We start from the raw sequence: 19,157 nt of genomic DNA on the forward strand, positions 1-19,157 counted from the left end.
GACCGCGCCTCCACGGCTCCGCGGGCGCCCCGGCCGGCTCCAGCGGCGCAGGCCTCCCTCGGGCCCTCGGCTGCCGCAGGGCCGGCTCCCACCTCCACCCCCCGCCTTCCTATAGAGCCGCCTCCTCTCCCCTTACCGTCTACATTCACCTGCGCCGGGGGCTTCTCCGCCACCCACATGTCTCCGTAGGGGTCCTCGTTGTTCCACAGCGGCAGGTAGTGCTTCCTCTCCCCGCGGAGGGGCGGCGGGCGGCGGGGGGCGGCGGCGGCGGGAGGGGTCCCGGCGCCCCCGACCCGCTCCAGCTCCTCCAGGCAGAGGAAGCCGTAGTTGAGGCGCTTCTCGTCGTACAGGTAGGAGCAGCGCCTGAGGCGCAGGCGCGCGCCGGCGCGCAGGTGCGCGCGCTGCACCAGGCCATTGAGGCGCGGCGCCAGGTAGCAGCGCTCCTGCCCGGCGCCGTCCGCCAGCGTCACGTCGTACCAGTACTGCGGGGCGGCGGCGGCGGGCGGCGGCGGCGCCCCGGCCAGGTACCGCTCCACCGCCAGCACCGTGACGGGCGGCGGCTCGGCGGGGGCCACGCTCAGCTGGGAGGAGCCCCGCACTTCCTCAAAGACGCTCCGGAGCCAGGAGGCCCCTCCGCCCGCCGCCGCCCCCCGCCTCTCCCCGCGTTCCGGGGTAGGGTCCTGCATGACGGCTTCCTCGAGGCCCCTCCCCTCGCGCCGCGCCGGGCCGCTGGCGGGGGAGGGCGGCGGGAGACGGCGGCCTCGGCCTCCGGCCGTCACGGGCTGAGCCGGGGCGCCGCCATGGCGCGGGCGGGGGCGGGGCTGCTGCGCGCGCGCGCCGCGCGCCCCGTTCAAAGCTCCCAACGGTCGCGGAGGGGGAGGGGTGGAGCCGGCCGAGCGTTGCCGGGGGAGGGGGGGGAGCAGACGGTGACAGGAAGGTGGCGGGGGCAGCGGCGGGGAGAGCGGGCGAGGAGGGGGCGGAGGGGAGGAAGCGGGGGAGGTGAGAGGTGGGAGGAGCAGCCGCGGGGGTGGGGGGGTCTGCGGGGCGAGCGGGCTGGTGCTGCCGGGGTCCCCTGGCGGGCAGGGGATGGGGCGGCCGGGGCTGCCCTGCTCGCCTCCCGCCGCTCGTCATTCCCCGCGCCCCGTTGGGCAGCGCTTGCTGCACCTGTTGCCGGTGGCGTTTTAATGTGACTGGGTGCGCGATGCTCGTTGTTGCTCCTCCCAGCCCGTAGCACGGCTTGGGGTGGAGGGGGCCTGTAGAGGCCATCGAGCCCAGCCCCCCTGCAGCGAGCAGGGACATCTTCAACTGGATCGGGCTGCTCAGAGCCCCGTCCAACCTGACCATGAGTGTTTCAAGGGATGGAGCAGCGACCACCTCTCTGGGCAACCTGTGCCAGTGCCTCACCACACTCATCGTAAAAAATCTCTTCCTTATATCCGGTCTAAATCTCCCTTCTTTCGTTTTAAAGCCACTATCCCTTGTCCTGTCGCAACAGGCCCTGCTGAAAAGTTTGTCCCCATCTTGCTTATAAGCCCCCTGTAAGTACTGAAAGGCCACCATAGGGTCTGCCCGCAGCCTCCTCTTCTGAACGACCCCAACAGCCTCTCCTCATAGCAGCAGTGTTCCAGCCTTCTGATCGTTTTTGTGGCCCTCCTTTGTAGCTGTAGTGGAGGTGTCTCATGCTAGTTCCTAAAATTGTGTTTACCTTTTTCATGGTTGCAGTGTGTTGGTAATCACAATCATTCTGCCGTTGAAAAAGTCTCCTGGGTCTTTCTGCTTTGTTGTTCCCCACAGCAATGGTTGAGGTTCCATGTAATAGGAGAAATTCTTGCTCGTGGTCCTTAAGTGCATGACCACACTTTTAAAAATTATTATTATTGACTTTCATCCCAGTGCTACTACCAATATCATCCCATTCTCCATGATCACTTACAGTGTTAATGAAACTTCTGAGGATTAAGAACTTTGTATTTAATACTTTATTAGCACTTGCTAATACGTGTATTTTTTTCTGTCAGAGGAAACCTCAGAATGAGGAGAGAGGGCTAAAGATGAAGGGGCAGGAAGAGGAAGCAGAGAAGCAGTTTCCAGTATTTATAGTGTCACTGGTCCAGATAGCCTTCGGAAATCCAGAAGACCGAGGCGGGGCTGCAGCTTAGGCAGGGCTGCCTCACACGCTGGGCCAGAAGCAGTTCTCCAAGCTCACAGCCGGAGAATGGCTCCGTTCCTGGTCTATTCCCTTTGCCACTGTGGAGCATTTGCCTTAGGGAAATTGGAAAACCTGTTGCTTGAACCATTTAAAATGGACTGAAAAACTAGACAAGGGGGTATAAAACCCAAGCCTTTTCTGGCCTTTAGGCTGCCCTAGGAATGGTATGAGTTTTATATAACAGTGCACTCCTTAGTGAGAAAGTTTAAATCAGTCTTTCTTGATATTTATGTGGAAGCCAAGGTATTGAGTAAAATTTCAGCGTGATGTCTCTTTCCCAGTAAACACATGATCTGTTGTGTGGACTGATAAAATGGCATTTACACTTTACAAAACCAAGCATGACCCAAACACCTTTTTACTGAGGTTGCATAGGGTGTTATTTCACATTTACATACCGGGCTTACCCGGAGAGCTGTGGTGTAGGCTCTTTATCAGCTATTAAATGAACCAGTAGGTACAATGAGGAAATCTGTGGACTGTTCCCAGCCTCTCTCCACTTTTGTCTGTGTTTGTGATACAACTTGCGGAAGAAAGGTATTTTATTTATAGCAGAGGTAATTGTTACATGTACACCTGTTGTCAGGGTTTTTTATTACTGTAAGTCACTGTGGTTTCAGTTCTGAAAACTGTGAAGATGTAGCTTTTGTGGAGTGATAATGGACAGATGTGGACTGATAGTAGAGTTAATATAATTTTGGATAAATTTGTCTGCATTGCAGTTTCAGATAGCTCACTCTCTTAGGAACTTGCTCCTCTTACCTTCTTTCTCACCCGCAGAGATCTAGCTAACATCCCAATTTCAAAACTGGAACGGGGTGAATCTGTTTTGCTGACGTCATGTCAACAGTGTGTTTTAATGACTGGTTATGTCTGTGAGTTCCTCTGGATGAGACTTCCCTGCCATACCTGACCAGGGGTACAGATGCGATTGTATTAGAAACTGGAAGTTCAGGAACACTTGGAGGCTCATTAATGAATGGTGATGAGCCATCAGCAGATGTCTCTATCAGAATCATGAAAACTTAAGAGCTGAGTGTGTTACGTTGAGCCTGTTCCATCAGGGCATGTAAGAAGCTCATTGAAGACAATACGATTTTTCACATACCTACGACTAAGCGTGCTGAACCATACCAGTGTTGACCTCTGGTGAATCAATACATAGTCTCAAATTCTCAGACATGATTAGCAGCCAAGTATCTCAGTCTTTATGTACAACACACCTTGGGAAAAACAGTTAGCCTCTAGAGCAATGCCAGTGAGGAATGGGCTATGCTGAATAGGAGGACGTTATTACATTCTGTTAAACATTACATTTAATGTGTGTTGGAGAAATGAAAGGCATGAACGAATAAAAGGTGATGTTGCAGATTAAAAAAAAAATTAGCTATTGTGCAAGATCATAAAGCTTACTGTAAAACACAGTTGTTCGCCACAAAGTGTTTTGAGGACAAAAATGGAAAAGCCTTTCTAATACATTTCACCATTATTTCCTAGATGCTTTTGTTAAATGAACCTAGAAAATAACAGGAAGCGATTAAATAATGCTAAAATAACAGTTGAGGTGATTACCCAGCAGACATCCTCTTGCCCTTTAATTAGCTCTATGCACTTTGAAGAGCAGTTTAAGAAAGTGGTGGGCTATCAGCGGGACAATCTCTTACACTTGTGTGATGTGGAACCTCGATTTATGGTGCAGGTTTTAGTCTTGATAGTATAGATTGCAGGTTTGCTCATGTTTCATTTAACTTAAATACAGCTGTCTAAACATGGAGCTGAGCTTGTAAGCTAGCTTTTATGATGGTCTTTGGAGAAACAATTTCATTCCAGAGCAATTTGGTACCATGAAACAAATGACATTTAAATGTAAAACAAAGCTAAAATTAAAATGCCGTTTCATTTGAGCTGCAATAGCAATAAATAGAAAGCTATTTGCAGTTTATTTGATATATTATGTAACTTGTGTGTAGCTGTCTTACTTCCTAGCTCTACTGTTTGATAAATAGGTGTAAATTAAAGAAGATATTTTAGTTTTTCCTGTTATGAGACAAAACCCCAAATGCTTGCCCTTTGGACTGGCATTGTTTTGTTTGCACAAGTGTGTTTTGTGGTGGTGAGATATAAACTGTTTTATCTATGCCTTTAGGTGCAACATGGATAATATAACTTCATCAGGACAATCCTACTGTCAAGTCACAGTAAGTCTGACGGGTTCTTAAGGTGGGGCAGTTTCTGCCAGGGAGAAAGGAATTCTATAGGTTCCTTATTAGTGCCCGCTAATTCATGCTTCCCCTTCCTGGCTTTTTTGGCTACCTTGCAGATTGTAAAGAAATGGTTGCTTTCTTATGCAGGATAATATCTAGTGGCCATCTCACTATTGCCTTTTGGCACCAATATGCTGGATTTATGCAGCATAAACAAAAAAAGATGCAGACTTAGAAGTATATAGGGCTGGAATGAAGTGTGTGTGTGTGGAGTAGGAGGGGACTAAGTAAATTATGTATCAGCTTGATCCTGGCTGCTACGTTAAGAAAGGGCAAGTTGAGACCTGCTTTTACCCGTTGATGTCAGAACATTGTTCCGGAGTGCAGTGCGCACCTCTTCCATGATTTGCATGTATGCTGGAAGCTGTACCAGGTCACTCAGTGTATGGATGGATGCTCCTGTGTCTCCAAGGGGGTTCAGTTTCTAGCGATTTGCAACCTGCTGTTTTCTTAATAGTGTTTTAATTGAACAACTCAGGATGGGGAGCAGGAAAGGATCATGAGTAAGGATGATCAGAGAAAGACTAATTTTATTTTATTGTAAGTAAGCTGAATTTTACTTAGCAGTCACACAAATGAGTGCCATAGTTGGGCCCAGTTTTTTTGTTTAGTCAATATTTGGCACAGAATGTTCCTATATTTAAGGGTAGGATGAGATGACTACTCTTCATCGCTGCCACAGCACTGATGAAATGGGTGTGCTGCCTACCTGTGTGTCAGTCAACGCCAGTGAGCAAGGGGTGGGAGGAGATTTCAGTTGCTAGCCCATGCAACACTTCCTTTGACAATCCTTCAGCACCTGCTATAGGGATCAAGCTAAGTGCATGTATCGGATAAAAATACAAATAATGCTTTAGTACTAGTCCAGACAGGGTAGATCAACCCCCAAACCTAGGAATTACAGGTTAGATTTGGAATTGCCTTTATTTGCTCTCATCTCTGGGCATTTTGTCCAGTTTACTTTGCCTGCAGACTTCTGTCTGCGTCACTTGTTCAGGTTTCAACAACTGCAGTTGCCTTTGTCACACCACCTTTAGTGCTGTTTTTTGGCTGGGCTGTGTGGTCTGAGCCCAGAACTACAACTGCAAGAAAACTTTTTATGATCCAGCCATTCCGGCTGGAGCAGCATGCGTGCTAGGAGTCTGGGAGACTTTCCTAATTCTTAAAGTGCCACAGCTACCATGTGCTATCACACCTCCCATGATGTAATAGCAATACATTTTATATGTGGCACCAAGGACTGCATGAGCATACCTGAGAAAAAGCGAACTGGGCTAACTTGGCCTTCAGGCTGATACACGTGCACAAAAGTCAGTTCTTGCAGCATCCATGACTGCAAGCTGTCATTTCACTCTAGTCCCACTGCCCCCATCCCACTGGGTAGTGCTGTAGAGAGAAGGGCAGAAGCACAGAAACTCCCTTGGGAAGCTCATTAGCAGCGCACGCAGCACCGTGCTGGATGTCACCCTTACTAGCTCTCTGTCTAGGCTGAACTCTCACACTGTCACCTCAACATCCTCCTCCACTGCAAGGAAATACATTCGTTTTGTCTCCACAGGCAGATGTAGACGTTTCCCTAGGGATAGTGACTGGATTTGGAAAACAGTAACAAAGCTTTCTATGATTTTAACAATAGCTTATGCCAATATAACAGAATTTTACAAGCACAGTATTAGTTTTGATTTTCAGAGTATTTTTTATTACTTTTTCAGTTGTACAGTTTCAACATTAGGGAACAATACATAATGTACAGTACATAGCTTGCACTGTTCCCAGGCTTTAAAGTCACGTGTCAAGGTTCAGGCTGCAGAATAGAGTTCACCATTCCTAGAATGAAAGCAGGCACATACAATACTATCTTGCTGCAGTATGAGCGCAATCTTGTTTGGCAAATATAAGATGAGGAGCACCGCTGGCCAGTAGGATACTGCATGTACCAAAAGATTGCTGACACAGATCCTCATGTTCTGCCCTTCTGCCCCTATAGCATTTGTTCACATCAAAGTGACATCACTAGAAAAACATACTGTTAAGCAGTTCAGTTCTTGGTTTTAGAAGTTAGTGAAAGGTTAGAGAAACACCTCACTAAATGAAGCTACAAATCTGATACGTATTTTGCATAGTTAAATTTATCTCAGGATAAACTTGGGTCTCTGGATTTATTTTTTTTTCTTCCAACCTTTGAACTTTTGCTTTCAGCTGAACAGTTACTCAGAACACTCTCTCATTGAGTGTTCAGACCACCCGATCACTCCAGATACCTTTCTATTTCTTTGGTTACTTTCTTCTCCTTAACATCTCCTAACCTTCTTTGATTCCTCCTACAGCAATACACTGTTCCAGACATCCACTCCCTCCCCTTTGGCTACTCCCATTTATTTTCTTCAGCTTTTCCCGCCCCTTCAGTAACTTCCACTCTCTTCTGTTACTCTTCTCAACATCTCTGGGCTCTTTCTCATCTTCAACCATTCTGATTTTCTCTTGATAAAGGGAAAATGACACAGTCTTCTTGTTGCATCCAGTTGCCACTGCTATTTACAATACCATTTCTAAATCCTTCAAAAGCATTCACCTCTAAGGGCCTCATTCTTTCCATACTTAGACATTCATGTAACCCCAATAATTCCAACAGTTTTACATGCAAAGTGACAGATGAAAATCCAACCCACTACCTTGAATCATAGCTAGAAAGAGAGCTAATAGAAGGAAACACATTGAAAAATTAAAATCTCAATGTAATTGTGCACATTCTCACTCTTGTACTTAAAATCTCAATGTAATAGTGCACATTCCCTCTCTTGTACTTAGGTTTTTTTTCCCCTCTTGGTATGGAGCTAAACATCTTTACAGTCTGTCAGCTTACTGTCACAATCATATTAAACAAGTTGGATCACATTTGCTTCTTTAATCTGTTGATGTGGGTTGTTCTAAATTCTCACTGTTCTCTGCTAATTTCTTTTTAACTAGTGCCTAGCATCAGGAAAATTCTGCCTCCTCCCTGTCGACACAAAAATGGGAGAGGGAAAAAATTCACATGCATCCCATGTAATGCAGAGTCTGCTGAGATAAGCACACTTTAAAAAAATATTATAGGGCAGCCTGGATCACTGATTGCTTATAGCCCAAGCAGTTTTGCAAGCAAGTTTTGCACACCTACTGGGTACAAAATGAAAGCTGTTCTTTCTTCACAGTCTTTTAGGCTTCTTATTTTAAGTCAAAAGCAAGTTAAGTTGTATTTCTGATTGTCTGCAAATTATTTTTTTGCCTGTAATTGTAACTTTCATCTCTCTTTCTGTTACAGGTTTGGGTTGGTTTGGTTTTGGATGGGGTTTTTTTGGTGAAAGTCAAACAAAACCAGCCCAGTGTTCACTAGCACAGGGAGCCAAGCCATGTTCTGCTATGTGCCCTGGTCCTAGCATGGGCAACAGGTAGGAACATTAATACAAACAGTCAGAGACCTCCTGTTTTCACACAGCTCTGCCTGAGCACAGTATATCATTCAGGTTTTAAGTCTGCACACAAGCTGATTACTTGCATACATTAAGAATTACTTTGAGTACTCAACTGCATGTATTTTGTAATATGGCCTTAGGCTTATTTTCCTGTAAGTTCAAACATTTCAAAGGAAAATACTTCATAAAAAAACACTCTACAGCTTGAGATAAACTAGTGCTCATGAAAAGTGCTAGATTAATAACTTTGGAAAGTGCAGTCCTCCACATAGCCAAAGGATGCAGACGGCAACAGTATAGGCATCTCTGATCTGCCTGCAGCAGCTGAGGTGCCAACACGGGGGAGGGTGATTAGCCCCGAGTGTGATTCTCTGCTGACATGCACGAGGATACCAGTTCTGGAGCTGACGGTTGCAATCTGAGCACCTGTCAGTCACAGCATGCCTGCTAACACTACCTTAACCTGACATACTGTGCAAAACAGCTACCAGTTGTAACAACTTCATTTTCCCCTTCTTGGTCAACTTTGAATCATCATCCCTGAGGTAGACGACCAGATACTCCAGCACACTTTCCCTGCACCTTTCAGTATCACACATTTCAAGTAAAAAATACCTGTTTTCAAACACTGTAGCTAGCGATTTCACTTTTGCTTACAGCGTCATCCATACTGTATCATGTCTGGAATGAGCTCTTTTGTATTACACTGGACGCTTTACATTTTCAAAGCACATCCAAAAGTCACCTAAATGAGGATTGCATTAAACCCTACAATTTAATCATAGTATATGATTATATATAGTATATATATATTATATCTGTATAGTTTTATGGCCAAGTTACAAGCCCCTGAGAACAGAGTTTATGCAGAAACACTGGCACCAATGACACTAGTGGATGCAGCTTTATTTAGATGTAATTAGCATAGAAAGCACCTGAAATTTTTTATATTTTCTATTTATAATAGATTAACTCTTTGGATATTTCCATAACTATATTAAGAATACATTTGTTAATCTTAACATCCATTGTGGAAAGATTATATTTACACAGAAATACATGAAGACTTGACGCTGAAAAAGCAAGAAGGGAAGAAAAGAAGGTGCCTGATCCTGTGCCCTTATATACCTGGGTAGTGCCTTTAAATCAACTCATATATATGAGTGTGGGTCCCACGTCTGAATAAAAGTTGCAGGTTCAGGTCCATAATGCCTTATGCATAGATGATTTTGACAAACTACTATTTAAACTAGTTTTACAAATACATTCTACAATAACTGTGTCTACAGGCTCAGGCATCCAGCCCTGAGAGAAACATTGTCTGTCCCCTGCATTTTGTATAATCTAGGCACATGTCTAGAAGTAGCTGCTTTTACAGCTGTGCAGTGAAATGCACCTGCTCTGCCTAGCACAGGATGCGATCCCTCACGCGTCCCAGTCTGCGTCAGGCCCCATCAGGAACAGTTGCTCTTTCACCGATTATAAGACTCGGACAAGTGCTTAAAATGCAAAACAAGCCAAAAGTCAATTCAAAATAAAGTAGATTCCAATTTGTCACCCAGTTTGTTTTCATACCTACCTACAGATGTTGCTGTCCAAAAAATAAAGAGACTTCCAGATAACAACATTACATCATCTGTGAAAATGAAACTGTACACTTTTCAGAGTACAGAAGCTTTTCCTGTTGGCTACATTCTTCATTAAAGTTGTTCTCTTCTAACACTGTGAATACGATCTTGGTTTGCAACATAATTTAGAAGACAAATAAACACATTTGCAATACTTTGACAGGAAAATGCAATTCCTTTCAAAATGAAAGAATATGAATTTTGGAAAATTAATAATGACATTTTTGTAGGTAAAAAATGCAAATTTGTATATATTGCCTCCAAGCATTTTACACTGCTACCTACACGGAATTTCAAAGCATCCTTCATTTTGATGTGATTTACCAGTTGAATAGTACATTTTGCCCAAGAGTCATAAAGTAAATTTGACTGCTGCCTCCTGACTGTACAGATGCAAAGAACACCTTGAAAGGGGAGGAAAAAAAAAAAGCTACTGTCAGTTTACATGTATGAGAATATTTTTACCTATATAGCAAATCTGAGAGAATGCCACAGTCCCAAATACAAGGATATATATATCACAATTCAATTTTAATCCCATGAGAAACTTTTTAAAGTGAAACTGTGCTTGTGGTACAACTGCATATATTTTTTTAGTATATTTCTCTTCCTATTTGGAAAGACACAGGAGAACATATTTTAAAATAATTAATCTAAACAGTTGGGGGCCCCCATTTTTCTAAATATGTCAGTGGGACTAAGTAGGTTTCACAGAACATTTATCAAGAACTACTACATGCAGGAAATCACACTTGATTATCCATACTCTAGTGCCTGCACTATCCCAAATATTAGAGTGTTGGGGTTTTTTTTTCCCTGTGACAGCTGCTCTGAATTGCCTGTGATTTCAGTACCCGGGAGGGGCAGTCCTATAGCTGGGCAGTATCAGGGCTGGCTCACTGGTCCTCCCCACTACACCTGCTGTGCTGGAGTCTGGCCAGTCAGCGGTGTCTGTGTTTGTTATCACCTCTGGTATCAGTTAAGGCTAGGTGGAACAGAAGTTATAACAGAGCTGGCTGAATTTGGGTGGTGTGAAAGTGCAGAATATCCATAGTGAGTGCTTTGTGGGGTCAGAGACTACACTTCCTTTGAATGGGGAAGTTCTACTAAGGTAAGAAATAACCAGTATAAAAAATGTTACAAAAATTAAATAGTGTCAGAGTCAACTATTACTCATTTTTGTTAAATCATCACACTGTAGTCATCTCTGTACCTTGTCATTTCTTTCACATAGAAATTTTAGCTTCTGTGCTTTCTTGTGCATAAATACTCCTTCCAGATTTCCTGTTTCCACAGAGCGTAGTTCAATCGCCTTCTCTCCCCAGCCCATGACCTGATTAGATTGAAGGTAAGCTAGAAGAAAAAAAAAAATTGATACTATTTAACAGCTGAAAGACTGACTCTTCCCTCATTTATGTCAATATGGATCTGAAGCATTTGTTTTTGGTAACAATATATTCTGAATTTATTTGTATTTTAAGTTTACACAAAAAGCCTTGGGAACAGTAACTAAATTTCAGTTTCTCCTCTCAGACTTATTTTGGACTCTAGGCATAAATCTTAAACATGCTGCTGTTGTATATTTCAGAATCACAGAAGGTTGGAGGAGACCTCTGAGGGGCATCTTGTTTAACCCCCACCACCAAAGCAGGGCCAAATCAGACAAGGTTACTTGGGACCTTGTCCAGACATGTTTTGATGGATATTTCGCAACCTCTCAGCCCCTGCTGCAATGCGTCACCACTTTCAAGGTTAAAAATTTCTTCCAATACCTAATTGGAATTTCTCTTGGTGCAACTTGTGTGCATTTTGCCTCTCATCCTTTCACTGTATGTGTCCAAGAAAAGTCTTGACTCCGTCCTCTCTATACCCTCCCATTAGGAAGTTGGGTTTGTATCTGCTACGGAGTTCAGCTTAGTCTGAAACCTAAACACTTGTGGATCGGAGACTATGGCGTGATTAATTGCCCTTAGCTATTGTCTTTCCATCACTGGTTACGTGCAGTATGTCCAAAAACAAAAGAACATACTCCAGCACTGTGGAAGCTTACTATGTTACTCCCTTTAAATCTGGCAAATAGATGAGAAATTGGAATAGTGATGAAGGAGTTAATACCACAGATTTCAAGTTAGGCACAGTTTCAATGAAAGCCCTATGATTAGCGCATGTATGAGCTTTCAAGGTAAAAGCACATTAGTTATGCTCTATTGGGAGTCAATGCTCAGAAATTGTTCTTCTTGCTCAGCTATGAACTGTTATTTCATTAGTCTGAGAATTCTGGTGCTCTGAAATGATGCAGAGGGAGTGCGTGCATTTGACTGGTTTTTAGCTTCAGTGGACAGTGCTGGACTGCCCTACATTATTAGTGCGAGCAATGTGTGCTCCTTAAAACCTTCCACGTTGATTTAGATTTTTGTCTAAAAATTAACCTTTCAGTACACACTGATATAGGAAGCAACAGCCTGTGATCCTACTTAAGAAGGACAGCAGAAAATAAAGGCAGTAGCCCTGAGTGACTGTATATCCTTCTAGCAATTGTTGATTTAATATTAACTTGGAATCCTTGATTTATAATTCTTGTCAGAACAAGTGTATGAAAATTACACCTCCTTGGAGACATGTGTGGTTTGGCTACAATGTTGTGATTTTAGTCTATGAAAATCCCCTACATCTGTTTACTGTACTTTCAGTTATTCTTCATGCGCACTGAAAGCTGCCCTGCCACTAGAGCTGAGAGCTAACAAATTCCTTCCCGCTATCCCAGTCATGTGGAAAGAGGATGAAATCATCCTGTCTGAGAAGCAGAACAGCAGTGAGCAACTGAGGGTAAGTGGGAGAAGAGAAGGGGGGGGGAGGGATATTTTCTAAAAATCAAACACCTCAAATTAAGTACATTGTAAATCTTTTCTTTGTGCCTCAGTTCCTGGGCTGTACACAGGGCACTACTGCTGTAAGCTGCGAGGAAGGCTACCATTAGTGTTTCTGAATCCCTGCAGCAGCAGCATGATGAGCAGCAGGGCAGCACCCATGCAGTGTGCAGTCAGCACCTAAAATGTTAGGTCCAGCCCACACGTAAAGTGAAGAAGATAAAAATGATACAATACTCAGACATTTGCTATTTTTGTAACAACTGACACCACATTAACCTTTTCAAACCTCGCTTTTGAACACAATAGAGGCACACTACGGTTCTGAGGGGTGGGACAGTGAGACAGATGCATATATATATATGTGTATATATATAAACAGCATGAAAGCATTCTATGGCTATGCTGCTTTGTATAGGTCATACAGGTCCAGCAACAAAGACTTAATCCATGCATAAGTCTCCTTATCTCTTCCACTCCATGAAATCTGCACTCAAGTTGTCAAAATGCTATGTCTGTATCAGCTGTATCCACAGCTTTGGCACATGTTGATTTGATAGCATCCTTGCAGCTCTCAGCAGTGGCTTAATTAGGCTCTGTTGCAACCTCTAGGCATGCAGGATAGAAAGCCCTGGCTGACTGGACCACTACTGCGATGTTCCGAAGAGACCTGATGTCCCAGCAGTATTGCACTAGGAGCATAACAGAACAGATACACCAAGTTCAGCCACTGATGCATCGCTGGCTTGCCAATATACGGAGAACTTGTCAACTGACAATGGCAAATTTTCAGTTGACGTACAAGTAGCACAGAAACTCCTTCTTATAGCAGAAGAAGAAAATTCTTTCTCAAATTGCATCTGTGTAATAACATGCCAATAAAAAGGCCCCATTATACCATTTGAGGGGTTGTCCAGTTATAAGGATTTATCTATACAAGGAAATTACTTTGGAGGATAGCAGGCTGTGAATTCAAAGGTCAGTACTGAGTCTTGATAATCTTCCCATGTGGGAGCACTTACAAGTGTTTCATGCGAAATGAATTGAGAGCAGATTAGATACTCACAATAAAGTTGTCTTATTCTGGAACAAAAGCTCCTATAACATGAGCAACTTAGGAATAGTTATTTTGAGTCCACTTTCCACCTCAACAAGCTTTAGATAAGAATATCTATGCTTCCAGCTGGCAACATATAAGGGTGTTTATATTACACACAATGCAAGATCGTACTGGTTTCTAGCAACCCTAGACTTAGACAGCCACTCTGGTCCTTTGGACAGTAGCTCAGCAGAAAAGGTGCGTACTGGCTCAGATGATGCGCCAGTATTGCTTAGCATACTGGAACAAAGTTATTCAGAGTTACCTGAAGCTCCCCTGCTTCACCCAGATTACCACGTATCTTAAAAGACCTACAGTTGTGCATGAGCTGTGGTTCTTGTTACACCATTTACACCAGCATTACTTCCTGGACATCAAAAAATATGCGCCATAAAGCTAGTATAGCGAAGGGACCTCAAAATCAGTTTCTTAACAGCATGAATGCATTAGCAATGTTCTAAATTTGGGGCAGACTTGGTATTTCCTGTTTATACCGTGTTACATTGAGTAGAGCCCCCACTCAGGGAAGTGACTGCTTCAAGGGGAAATGGTTGAGGGAGGTAGGAAAGATGAAAGAAATTACTGAGCCGTATTGGATCCATTAACTTCTACGATGTGTCACTGACATGAGCTAATGATCTCAAGCCTCACATCAGTAGCATACTCAGTCTGAATAAGAGAAGTACATTTGGTGCCACAGAACCCAGGTACTGCTACAGTCTCACTTCCCTTCTTAACCTTTAAATTCCTTCCCTTCAAAAATCCCTTTTCTGATCTCATGTTCTGAATTTGGCCCACTGCCCTAAACAGTTACTCCCAACTGACCTCTGTATGAGAGCAGAATCAGGCCAGCTTTTAGCAAAACAGCATAAAATGGAGCTTTTCTGGTTAGTGTTACAAAAATAGGGCAGGAAAGGACCTTAATGCACCTTCTCTTCCATCTGTATCTCTGGGCCACATCAGTACCACTTCTAACAGTTGTTTGTCTAACCTGACCTTAAAGACCTCTAGTGATGGAGACTCCGAAAACTCCCCAGGCAACTGATTCCAGATAAACCAAGAAGTTCAAAATGACCAAACTGAACGTGAATTAAGAGCCTGACCCACTTTTGTGTGCCCAAGTCGTGATATCAAACTCCATTTCACAGGGTAACAGAGAGCGTACGCTGCTTTACTGAGTTCCTTTTTGGAGACAGTCAGTATGTCCACAGGTGAAATTCAATGCAAAAAAGCTATTGAGTTTTGCTTTTGTACACGTTTGAGAAAATTGCTTCAGGAAAGTATTCAGCTGGGCACGAACATTAAAAGGAGAATATCCAGTGATGACTTTGCTGACAGTAAAAGATACCAGCTATTAGAGTCCATACAGATCTTAAAACTGAGTACACTTCTACTGAACCCTTCTTTGGCCCTTCAGTCAAAACCAGTACGCTCTACGAAATAACGACTTTTATTGGTTCCCCACTCTTTGGGGAGAGCATGTTTACTTATTTATTTTCAGACAAATGGGAGGGAGAGATACCTGTTGAGTATTGGCAATGGAAATAACCCACAGAGATACCAACAGCATCCTGTGATGTAGCAAAGCTTCTCCCCACTGAAACCCAGCCTCAAGCTCTCCAGTGATGCTGCTGAGCACTGATAAGGGACTGGTGAGATACTTGCATGTACTTCTGTCTGTTGCCCATGCTTTAAAACTTACTACCCCAAAGTTACGCAATTTTTGGTAGGAGGAAGGAGTCAGTAACTTCTCTTCTGCAATTCTGTTCAATAGTTTTACCACTATTATTTATTGGATAGAAGGGGGTACTTTTCTTCCTCCAGTCACAGCTGTGGACAACTTTTAGTAAATGAGAGTGGCTAGAGACTCAAAATCAAGAAGGAAAAAAACTAAGGCTGTCTGAAGTCACAAATAGAAGTTGGCCACGGAAGGCAGGTGTTTTCCTGCTCTATATTCTGGTTCAATTGCAGTGGACAAAGGCCTAACACTTACAGTTCCCTAACCACCCCAAGCAAACTAGGAATACATTTATGACCAAATCTTTTTTTTCCCACCCCCCCCCACCCCCCCCAGATGTTTCAAGAACTGGTGAGTATGTTGATAGAGCGCCGAGGCAGTAATTCAACCACCTTTTGGTGATGCTGCCTGTTTCTCTACATAACATCCTTTTTGCTTCTAATACGTACATGGCAAAGGAAATAAGGACCTTTACTGGTTCCGCACTCTGGGAATATCCAGTTTTGTGCCAGCCCTCTAAGACTACATACTGTAAGTAATTCATTACTCACACAAAAGGGCAAAAGTGCTCCCAAATCTTATTAACTTGAAGTTTCTTAAGCCCTTTTTTAAATCCTGTTTTATAGAAAGAAAATACTACAGCTATATTTGTATTTAGCCCAACATATGTGAAATACCTTTCAGATTAAACGTAAGATAGAGTACTTCTACAATTTTAATTTCCCACAGGATTTGAGTTTCCTCTCTCTCTCCAATTTCTTATTAACAGTTTGGTCACAGAGGTCCCAACTTAAAGACTACGAGCGTAAGCTATATTTAGATTCCCTGCCCTAAATCCATCAATCATAATACAAACTACTTTTATTTTTCATAGTCAAGTTATTCTCACCAACTACAAAAATTTTCTTTCAAAATAATTGTTTAAAGAATCAAGAAATGAGCAAAGGATGACTAGAGATCACCCAGAGGTTAACACAAGATCATCCTATCTCTGAAACACAGGGTGAAAATTCTGAGATAAGCTCATGTAGACTTTAGGAGGTCTGAAATGGGTCTGGAAATTCCAGGAAAACAGGATCTCTTATGAAACTTTCAAGTTCCCCTTAAGTTTGGCCATGCAAATAACACATTCACACGTCTGTCATAATGTTTTTGTCTGGAGCCACGAATTTCAAAGGATCAAGAAAATTAATAGGAGGTAGTGGGAAACAATTATTAAAATAATAGTTAACAGAGCTCTTTGTTTAAAGTTTGAGTTGTGTGTTGAGCTATAGGCTGCGTTAATTTTTTAGTGGAAATGTGATTCCAATCAAAAGTCAAGTTAATCTTGTACCACATCACAAAGATTGACAGTTTCTGATTCAAAGAAATCCATTTCTGAGATGCAAGAGTGCTGCAGCTGCAGCAGAAACGCAAAGGCTCTCAAGCTAACATATTGGAGAGTTTTCAGATAACAACGGAGAGGGGCTGTTTGGAGACTGCCTCCCTTCAGCTGTGGCATCTGCAGAATTATGAACAACGAAAGAGCCAGATGGAGACAGACACCTTTCCTTCCAGAAAAAAACCTACAGTCTTGCTTTCGGAGCACTGGGAAAAGTTCTACAAAGAGCTAACTCTTTACTCGGCTCTCCTGACCTTACCATCCCAAACATTTCATCTAACTCACCCTCTGCTTCCTCAGCAGGACGCTTCATTATACCTGTCCCTGGATGGGCACCTGCTTCCCATCTGGTGGTGCCCGTTCCTCTAGACTGACTACAGAGAAAACCTGAACTATTCACATAGACAAGACTCTTAACTTCTATACAGTAAAATTCACTGACAGGGTGCCACCCTGAGAAGCATCATCTCCATCCTCCTCCTTTTTAGCTGCCCTAAAATACTGTAACAAAAGTCCTTAGGCAGTTGCGTACTTATGGCTCTCCATGCAAATGATTATCCTACTGGTGTGCTGAAGAACAAGAGAAATAGCTGCATGAGCACATAGAAAGGCAAATGTCCAAATTGCATTCCTTCTGTTAAGATGTAATCAACCTTGGGAAATTGAGAATATCACGCCTAGCCAGATGTATACCAAAGGATGTTTTAAATTAGAGTAATTAACTGGCACAAAAGATCACATATTCAGCTGGTCCAAAGTGGTGAAGCTTTATTCACTTCAATGACAGCTGGGTACAGGCAAGAAAATTTTTACTGAAGTTAAGGCAGCGATTTCCAGGCTACAGGAGTGCTTCACAAACCCATCCCTCCTATCTGTGGGTTTGATGATTCAGTATTTCAGCAAGATTAGGAAGAAGGATTTAAACTCTCTCTGGTCCACTCCTGAGGCATTCCTGCAATCTCTCTAGATTAAGTGAGAAAGCTTTGAGAGCAATCAGTGCCCAGTGACACAAACTGCAAATTTCCAAGTAGGAGTCACAGATCTGTGCGACCCTTCTTGCAACATCCCCCTTTCTAAAGCAGGACCTAAGAAAGCCCTTTGTTCCTTATAGATCACCCATCTTCGAAACACACCATCTATCTAGTAACAGTGACGCTTTAAACAGTTACAAATAACATCCATGGTTTAAAAAGTATTAAACATGAGATTAGGGTTAATCTCTGGCAGGACACATATAAATGCAGCTGATTTTAAAATTGTGTCTTCACAAGGCAGGAAAAAGGAGTTGTAACTGATGAAGTACAGGTGGGAAAACAGAGTTCAAATGTTTATGAAAATTGTATCTCATATATGCACACCATAAGGTGGATAAGACATTACCGTTTGAAGAAAACATTCATGTTAAGTAAGCTCGCTGCTTTTAATAAGGCTTAAGGACACACATCCCACAACGACATGCATCTTGATAGCTGCCGTCTCCTTCAGACAGCATTTGGCAGTGCAGCTTCCAACCACCTGCAATATTTCTCATTAGAACTCTTATCCTGGCTGAGCAATTGCTTTTTGACTATTGATTATTTCTTATGGTGTTTCTAACATTAAGTCAGAGGGGATGTAAAATTTCAATGTATCAAAGACCATTAGATATTGCTGTGAAAAACAGAGAATTGACTCCATACATTTTAATTATGCCCTGCAGCTCTGCATATGGGCTGAAAATTTGAGATAGGGCTATTCAGTGGAAGGATGGAAACACTCTATCGTTAGCTGATAACCTTGTACCTGTTTCTGGAAACTGAAGTAGTTTTGTTACTGAATTTTACTGAAACAGTGCAAAAAACAAGTTGTCTTGTAGTGATTTGCGTTGCAGAGGTGGGCTTCTTGCCCTCGGTACTGTTGAAAACTGTCTACAAATGTCAAACCTGGCGCTTACTCAAGGGTGTTATTCTAGTGATTTTAATGGACTTTTCGTGAAACTACCCAGCTAGAAGTGAAAGGAGAAAGGTGAACATCCTTGATTTTTCACTGTGGCATCCAGTTTCTGCCAAGCTAATAATACGCTTTGGTACAATCTGAGTGTCTTGGGCTTTTTTTGTTTGTTGGTATGCTTGTTTTAAGATGCAGAAGACCAGGAGCGAGCCAGAAAAGAAATTAAAAGCAACAAATAATAAAAACAAAAATCTGTCTGTGGTGTGCTTGGTTTTCCCCACACTGTTAACTTGAAGCCCTCTGGGGAAGGTGAAACAAACAGCTGTCCTGGCTACAATACAATCAGAACGTCTTCCTACAAAGGCAGCTGCAAGCATGGAAAGATTGAGAATCTATCCAAAATACTCAGAAATACCCTGGGCTGGCAGCACTGAATTTAAAGCGATAACATTAAGGGGCCTTTTGACAGCAGTTACACACCTCTTCAGTAACTGACCTCTCTATAGTTGTGAATTTTTAAATAAAATCCTATGGGCTATGAACTATCAAAGAGCACCTTTCTTCCCCTCTGCAACTCACGTAATCCCTTC

The 19,157-nt window shown here is 43.0% G+C and overlaps 2 protein-coding genes and 1 long non-coding RNA gene across 8 annotated transcripts in view; 1 reads left to right on the forward strand and 2 right to left on the reverse strand.

The window, feature by feature from the left end:
- The window catches only part of RADX (RPA1 related single stranded DNA binding protein, X-linked), a 30,054-nt gene extending 29,261 nt beyond the window's left edge, over positions 1-793 (reverse strand). For both annotated transcript variants that reach the window (XM_075435255.1, XM_075435254.1), the window contains exon 1: positions 137-793. In XM_075435255.1, the coding sequence (XP_075291370.1) occupies positions 137-686 (550 nt within the window). In that variant the 5' untranslated portion in view covers positions 687-793. The remainder of the gene's footprint in view (positions 1-136) is intronic.
- Positions 584-18,793, forward strand: LOC142363088 (uncharacterized). 2 transcript variants are annotated; one of them, XR_012765480.1, is made up of 7 exons: positions 584-672; positions 4,356-4,407; positions 7,775-7,901; positions 10,850-10,901; positions 11,142-11,304; positions 12,244-12,379; positions 13,033-18,793. It is a non-coding gene; the product is annotated as an uncharacterized LOC142363088 (long non-coding RNA). The 2 variants fall into 2 exon arrangements; XR_012765481.1 differs by lacking the exon at positions 11,142-11,304.
- NRK (Nik related kinase) overlaps positions 7,895-19,157 on the reverse strand; it is a 109,373-nt gene continuing 98,110 nt past the window's right edge. For all 4 annotated transcript variants that reach the window (XM_075435251.1, XM_075435253.1, XM_075435252.1 and 1 more), the window contains 2 exons: positions 10,767-10,906; positions 7,895-9,957 (listed from right to left, as the gene is read on the reverse strand). In XM_075435251.1, the coding sequence (XP_075291366.1) occupies positions 9,874-9,957; positions 10,767-10,906 (224 nt within the window). In that variant the 3' untranslated portion in view covers positions 7,895-9,873. The remainder of the gene's footprint in view (positions 9,958-10,766; positions 10,907-19,157) is intronic.

The sequence above is a fragment of the Opisthocomus hoazin genome, chromosome 14 (assembly GCF_030867145.1).
Source record: "Opisthocomus hoazin isolate bOpiHoa1 chromosome 14, bOpiHoa1.hap1, whole genome shotgun sequence".
In the NCBI taxonomy this organism is placed as follows: domain Eukaryota; kingdom Metazoa; phylum Chordata; class Aves; order Opisthocomiformes; family Opisthocomidae; genus Opisthocomus; species Opisthocomus hoazin.